Source organism: Camelina sativa, chromosome 3 (assembly GCF_000633955.1).
Source record: "Camelina sativa cultivar DH55 chromosome 3, Cs, whole genome shotgun sequence".
Lineage (NCBI taxonomy): Eukaryota > Viridiplantae > Streptophyta > Magnoliopsida > Brassicales > Brassicaceae > Camelina > Camelina sativa.
This window is the reverse complement of record NC_025687.1, coordinates 8,394,387-8,402,830: the sequence shown is the minus strand read 5'-3', so window position 1 is coordinate 8,402,830 and position 8,444 is coordinate 8,394,387. Positions and strand designations below refer to the sequence as shown.

Below are 8,444 nucleotides of genomic sequence, written 5' to 3'. Positions count from 1 at the left end.
AAAAAAAAAAAAAAAAAAAAAAAAAGAGTTGCAAAATCAGCCGCCGACAAGAGATCCAGAGGAGGAAGAAGATATTGAATCCAATAATATAATCTCGTCTGAAGAAGAAGAATTGAGAATGGAGAATGTGGGCTTTTTGCTTTGCTTTCGTTTCTAATAGGATTTGAGTGCATCGATCGAATGAATCCTTTCTTCACTGTCCAAAAAACAAATGTATATTATTATTATTATTTCCTAGACTTTCAGATCTTAATTCCATTGGCTATCATTTTTTTTTTTTTTTTAATATATATAACTAATATATGTTCTGCTTTTTAAACTAATCCTTCTTCTTTATGTTTTTGTTTACTGTTAGTAAAACTATATGACATACATCTCTATTGACACCCCCCCTATATCACTACTCACTCACTCGTGTCAACCAAGCAAGCGTTGCTAAGTAGATTTGGGTAATGTCATGTACTGTAAAATCATGACATTATACCGACCGATCAAATGATGTGATTTGGTAAATTTTTATTAGGATTTGATGGGAATTGATCTCTGACTTTTATACCTATAGTAGTACAACTTCTCGTCACATAAAAAACCACCATCACTTGATTTTAATTTGGTTTTATATCAAATAAACTTTTAACTGTTTTCATTGAAGATAAGACAACGACGTTAGAACTATTATAGTATTATTATCTAAATAAATAATCAATTGTTTAGTTGCTTTATTTAAATTAACCAAAAGTAACTATACACAATCGCATATTATATAAGTATATATGAGCGACGATCTAAAGCTATTGTATATGTAATTGTACTAGAATATTGAAGTAATATTATTTTTCTTTTGTATGGAAAACAATCGAGTTTTAGTTTAGTTTAATGATCTGTTTAAAATCAAAGTATATCCTAATTCGATGGTGAGCACCATGCCGAATCTCTCTTACCATTTTCTTTCCTTTCATCAATAATCAATTGATAGCCAAACATCAGACACTTTTACAAATTTTTACTACTTTTTACAAGTGTGTGGTTTGGTTAGCGGCTACTAGCTATAATATATATATTGATGGTGATATATACTAATATACTCATTTTTCAAAAACGCTAACAGAAACTGCATGTGTGGTGTGGTTAGTAACTTAATATGAATTTTTAGCATTTTATGCTATTTCTACGTTTATCATCTTCTCTTTTATGATAGCTAAAAAAAAAAAAAAAAAAAAACAGCGCTTTTACAAGTGTGCATGGTGTTTAGTGGTGATGAAATGTATTCCCTATGTTTGTTCGATTAATGCTTAGTTCAATAATTCCAATGTATTTAACCTTTTTACCATTTATATGCTGCAGCAGTATGCTCTTTATTGGTTGAATTAGTTTTACTTAATGGTGGTTTGATGAAAAAAAAAAGATATAAATTACACAGTATAATAGAATTCTTGATTTTTAGTGCAAAATCTTAAACATTAATGCTTAAAATGAGTACTTATTTCCAATAATAAGAATGGGTATATATACTACTGGTGGTGGTGGTAATGGATGAACTAACTATTTTTAATGTGGCCATTGAAAATTATTGGTGCCAACTAACTAATTAACTATTTTATTGATCAATTAAGGTTCCATGAATCCATGACCTGAAAAGTCTTCACGTTAACATGTTGGATCGAGCAATCACAACTTTACTTGTTTACATCAGAATCAATGTAGTCCTTTAATGGACAATTAACTTAGGTGTAACAAGTGGAAACAAAGTTGGAGGAAATATAATCACTTTTGTTTTTTTGAGTGTTTTGACGAAACCGTTGGATGGTGATCGCATCTTTTCATCAAATCGCATGTTTTTTTTTTTTTTTTTCTGTACACCTATCAAATTAAACAACAGTGTCGAATAATGTTTCACCAATCGTCTTTTTCTTCAGCTCTTTTTAACATTTCTTTCCTCCATCATTGTACAGTATAGTTTAGCGGCGTATTGTCTCATGATTCTTTTATCTATTTTTTTTTTTTTTAAATGACTTTGGCTTATAATTCGATTTGGCATCGGATTTGGATCCTCCAGTACGTAGTACATGCTTATTCAACTATCTATGATCTATTTATCTTTTGTCGGGTAAGCATAGATCATTTGAATACAAAAAGCTAACGTATATGCTATGTGTAAAAAGATGCAACCAATCCGGTTTGTCTCCCATTGTCATTTTGCTAACACAGTAACACTGGTGAACAGGAAAAAAAATATGTCAAACTGAGGACCGGAGGAGCCAACTTTGAAAATAAATTAACACATATATCTCAAAATTAATCCATTGTGTCCAATTGTCCAAATGAGGTTGGGAACTAGGACTATGTATCAATTTCTCTATTTCTAAATAACTAATTAATGTTTGTTTTTTCACATATTTAAAAAAAAATTGAATTATTTTAATTAGTTTACTGGTAATAGTTCCACTTCTTTCACTTTACAGTATGTTGATCACAAATGAAGTAATAAAAATATTGATTTCAACCAGAAAGTTAAGCCAATAATAGTGAAGTGCAGTTATTTAATCAAATGAAAAATATACTCCATTAAAAAGTGGAACAAGTAAAAAAAAATATATATATAATTAATTAGGGGCAAAACCAGACTCATTAGGCAGGTGAATGATTTTTAGGAATACACAAGGAATTAGGGAGTATAATAAATTTATTTGGTATTACGCCATGGACTTTTGAAATGTCAAGAGTCATACACAACACAAGAATGTGTGGCACTAGCACAGAGTGCCAACTGCGAAGACCGGCAATGACCAGCTAGCAACGACGACTCACATGATTATGAATCATAATTTATAATATTGATTTCGAATTGTGAGTAGTAATAAAGAATTGTTTTAATTATCCAGACACTGCTGCATTGTATCAGATCAAAATTTGAGAGTTAAAAGGAAAACAAAAAATAAACACAAGTGTTTACCAAAAAAAAAAAGGGTCCGGTTGAAAAAAAAGTCACAGGTTTGTTAGAGCATCTTTACTCGAGAGTGCTCTATGAGTTGCTCTCCTATTTATGGCCCAAAAAAAAAAAAAAACCCATAATATTGTCTAATTATCCGAGAATTGTTTCTTCAGAAAGGAGCTGGAACAACCCCATAAGCAACGCATATATAAAAAAAAATTAGATTGGTTTAGATTGGTTGTAGGGTAAATATATAAAAAAAAAAATCATTTTTTTTTCCAAACCCTTTCTCTCTTTTCTCTGTCGATGGTAACGGCGATGGATTCTTCTTTTCTCAATTCATTCTCTCGATCTTGAGATTGGGATCTCCGGTTGGTTTCATTATGGTGTTTCTTTAACAAACCTCCGGTTTCGGAGCTCTCGAACGATCTTCTCCTCCGTCTACTCTGACCGGATCGCCGTTCCGGAGCGGAAGAGGAGAGATCGCCTACTTTGGCTCTAGGGAAAAGGTCCGATTCAATAGACGAAGACTCTTTCTCAGAGTCGTAGCGGTGTCGTCGTCGTCGTCTCCGTTCAAGATGAACTTGAATGAGTATATGGTCGTCGTCGTCTCTTAGGGATTCGATTCGCTCTTTCAGCAGATGGCAACATCTTCGTCCACGCCATCAGAAAGGGGTAATTCTACTATATCTCCGTCTCTCTCTCTCTCTATTAGCTCTTAGTGAAAGTTTCTTAGAACAGGGGTAATTCTACTATTTTGATCTGAGTTACCTGATTGATACCTTGCAATTTCTGCCATCTGATTGCTCCTGTAAATTAACCCATAACATTACGTTTGCCTAGTGTTAGTTCTGCTTTTGATTGAAATTGAACCTGAGTTGCTTCAAGTCCTGTTGTTGGATTTCATTGTCTTTGTCCTAAGTTATTGTGGAAATGGTTTGTGATGAATGGTATTGGTTTTGTTTTTTTATTAATCAGAATTTGAGGCAAAGACAACAGTATGAGAAGCAAGTAGCTCTCTCTGAGATTGATTACAGTAGGAAAATGTTGCTTGAGAAGCTTAAGGAGTACAAAGGGAAAGACTTTGAAGTACTACGCGAGACTACGACTTTTGCTGGAGAAAGAGTTGATTATGAGAATGATCTCTTACTTCCTCCTTATCCTGTTCATCCTCCTGTATCCATCGGTTTAGATAATAATGGTTACCTTTCTCACTTACCTTCCAAGAAGAAGTCTGATGCTAACGGGTTTGGCTCAGGACATGTGAGAAACGAGGCAGAGGTGAAAAGTCCTGAGGGAGGATCTGGAGGAGGCTCGGATCATGGTGTGATTCGCTTCCTAGGCTCAGGCTTATGATCACCTTGTTGCTGCCATCAAAGCTGAAATGAAGCCTGCCAACTAAAAACCATATATTATAAAAGTTTAATATGAATTGTTGTCATAACTGTGTGGTTTGGTTTTGAGGTTTAATAATAATAATTTACAGTGTGCATATTAAAATTCTAATCATCTTTTCTTTTCTTGAAATGTTAAATTGACAAAAATAACATCACAATTCACAGATAGCAAAGAAAACTTGATTTGTAAAATATTTAATATGTTTTGTTCAATATGTTTAAAATTTCAAATTTTGTAATATATGTTTACTATTTCTAATTTTGTAAAATATGTTTAATATTCCAAAGTTTGTAAAATAAGTTTAATATTTCAAAGTTTTATGTAATATCAAATTTTTAATAATTGTTTTGTCATTTTAGATTATTAAAATTTGATAATTAATAAACATAAATTAAAAAATTATTATTAAAATGATTGAGTAACCTTCTTTGAGTTCTGTAGTGGAAGGATGATTTTGCTAAAGTTCTCTTACAGTTGCTTTAATTAATTTAATATTAATTATATAATTAATTAATTTGTGAGTAATTTAGAAAGGTTTCTCCACTAAGGATGGTCTTAGAAAACTAATACGACTAGTACAATAGACTACTAATTTATGGTTCATTCGTGAAGCAACCCTAGCTAGCGACGTTTATATTTGGAAGAAGAAACGAAATTAGCGTCTATTAATACTTTCTATATTTTATTTTGTTTTAACAACTTTTTCGATGATTTTAGATATTTCGAAATGAAAAAAATTCTCAAATTTTGCAAAGATTCATGATAATGGACTATAAACTAAACACCGAGTTATCTTAACTCACAATTTACGAAGTATATATATATCCTCGCATGCAGAAAAATAAGATTGAAACTATAGATTATATTATTGTTTCTAGGTATGATCATTAGAGCAACTAACTACATATAAAATGTGTAATGTATAGTCTATTGGTTATATAGGAATACAGTAATACCGTTGCCTAAGTAAAAAAAACTAACAATAGGGCAAAGAGCCTAGCTAAGACATTAATTGTATAAGCCGTTACGTTCCTGAAAAATACAACTTTGAATTAGTGTTTTTAGTTTCTAGTCACTTTATTTATGCAGAGAAGACAATAAATTGTACTGCAAAAAGCAAAATCATTCCTTTTATCGAAATATTGTTCGTGAAACAAATCTCAGCTTTTACTTTTGAATTCTGTATGGTGGTGCTTTCAAAAGGTTTAAAATGATAATGCACTTCTTCTTTATCTTTAGTCCTTGATCGGAACATTGAAAGAATGACCCTCTCACTTGCTTTTTATATGTCGGTCTCATAGCTGATTATTCGAATATTGATAAGAGTGACTTTTATATACAATAGAGAATGACGTATTCAAGTGACGTTATGATGACGTATTCGTTGAAATGTATAAAAAGCAAGATATAATTTATTTATCAACCTATACTCTCTATCCATTAGCCCTGCCTTCACCCATGAGGCCATGACATAAGCCACCAAAGTTCTTGTGTAACATAGTGCGGATTAAATATAAAATACTGTAGTAGTACGATGTAGTAGCAGCAGCTTGTGATTTGTCAACATAATGCAAATCTCATGTTCAGATAGCTAGATGCAAATTCTATAACAAACACGATTAAAATACTAAATTATTTCTTATTTTCGCAATATTTTTAAAAATAGTAAATTATTACTTGTTTTCGCAATTTATCATAAACGTAAAAAAAAAACTTTATACTCTTACTATTACATCACCATTTATCATTCAATATTCCAACGTAGCACACTTGGTTAGACTTAAAAACAAGAAGAAACAAAACATATATATAACAAACGAATATAATATGGCAATACAAGCTAAATTGCATATATGTTTCATCATCATCATCATCATCATCATTATTAATTACAGCATCAAGGTATAACATATCCATCGACATCTTTATCAGAAGAAAACATATCCTTAGATTCGACCAACATGTTACATATATAGTCAGGACATGATCACGTACGTGGGAAATGGGAATATTCATCGATCAAGCACTCACGAAAAATATTTATCAATCTCTGCAAAAGTGTCTTGACGTTCATAGACCNCAATCGTCTTTTTCTTCAGCTCTTTTTAACATTTCTTTCCTCCATCATTGTACAGTATAGTTTAGCGGCGTATTGTCTCATGATTCTTTTATCTATTTTTTTTTTTTTTAAATGACTTTGGCTTATAATTCGATTTGGCATCGGATTTGGATCCTCCAGTACGTAGTACATGCTTATTCAACTATCTATGATCTATTTATCTTTTGTCGGGTAAGCATAGATCATTTGAATACAAAAAGCTAACGTATATGCTATGTGTAAAAAGATGCAACCAATCCGGTTTGTCTCCCATTGTCATTTTGCTAACACAGTAACACTGGTGAACAGGAAAAAAAATATGTCAAACTGAGGACCGGAGGAGCCAACTTTGAAAATAAATTAACACATATATCTCAAAATTAATCCATTGTGTCCAATTGTCCAAATGAGGTTGGGAACTAGGACTATGTATCAATTTCTCTATTTCTAAATAACTAATTAATGTTTGTTTTTTCACATATTTAAAAAAAAATTGAATTATTTTAATTAGTTTACTGGTAATAGTTCCACTTCTTTCACTTTACAGTATGTTGATCACAAATGAAGTAATAAAAATATTGATTTCAACCAGAAAGTTAAGCCAATAATAGTGAAGTGCAGTTATTTAATCAAATGAAAAATATACTCCATTAAAAAGTGGAACAAGTAAAAAAAAATATATATATAATTAATTAGGGGCAAAACCAGACTCATTAGGCAGGTGAATGATTTTTAGGAATACACAAGGAATTAGGGAGTATAATAAATTTATTTGGTATTACGCCATGGACTTTTGAAATGTCAAGAGTCATACACAACACAAGAATGTGTGGCACTAGCACAGAGTGCCAACTGCGAAGACCGGCAATGACCAGCTAGCAACGACGACTCACATGATTATGAATCATAATTTATAATATTGATTTCGAATTGTGAGTAGTAATAAAGAATTGTTTTAATTATCCAGACACTGCTGCATTGTATCAGATCAAAATTTGAGAGTTAAAAGGAAAACAAAAAATAAACACAAGTGTTTACCAAAAAAAAAAAGGGTCCGGTTGAAAAAAAAGTCACAGGTTTGTTAGAGCATCTTTACTCGAGAGTGCTCTATGAGTTGCTCTCCTATTTATGGCCCAAAAAAAAAAAAAAACCCATAATATTGTCTAATTATCCGAGAATTGTTTCTTCAGAAAGGAGCTGGAACAACCCCATAAGCAACGCATATATAAAAAAAAATTAGATTGGTTTAGATTGGTTGTAGGGTAAATATATAAAAAAAAAAATCATTTTTTTTTCCAAACCCTTTCTCTCTTTTCTCTGTCGATGGTAACGGCGATGGATTCTTCTTTTCTCAATTCATTCTCTCGATCTTGAGATTGGGATCTCCGGTTGGTTTCATTATGGTGTTTCTTTAACAAACCTCCGGTTTCGGAGCTCTCGAACGATCTTCTCCTCCGTCTACTCTGACCGGATCGCCGTTCCGGAGCGGAAGAGGAGAGATCGCCTACTTTGGCTCTAGGGAAAAGGTCCGATTCAATAGACGAAGACTCTTTCTCAGAGTCGTAGCGGTGTCGTCGTCGTCGTCTCCGTTCAAGATGAACTTGAATGAGTATATGGTCGTCGTCGTCTCTTAGGGATTCGATTCGCTCTTTCAGCAGATGGCAACATCTTCGTCCACGCCATCAGAAAGGGGTAATTCTACTATATCTCCGTCTCTCTCTCTCTCTATTAGCTCTTAGTGAAAGTTTCTTAGAACAGGGGTAATTCTACTATTTTGATCTGAGTTACCTGATTGATACCTTGCAATTTCTGCCATCTGATTGCTCCTGTAAATTAACCCATAACATTACGTTTGCCTAGTGTTAGTTCTGCTTTTGATTGAAATTGAACCTGAGTTGCTTCAAGTCCTGTTGTTGGATTTCATTGTCTTTGTCCTAAGTTATTGTGGAAATGGTTTGTGATGAATGGTATTGGTTTTGTTTTTTTATTAATCAGAATTTGAGGCAAAGACAACAG

At 32.4% G+C, this 8,444-nt stretch overlaps 1 protein-coding gene across 1 annotated transcript; it reads left to right on the top strand.

Annotated features, from left to right (window-relative positions):
* LOC104775976 (plastid division protein PDV2-like) lies at positions 3,502-4,424 on the top strand (the record flags this gene model as incomplete). Its single annotated transcript, XM_010499953.2, is given in 2 exon segments — positions 3,502-3,607; positions 3,911-4,424. Coding segments are annotated over 2 exon segments (465 nt in total). The 3' UTR covers positions 4,289-4,424.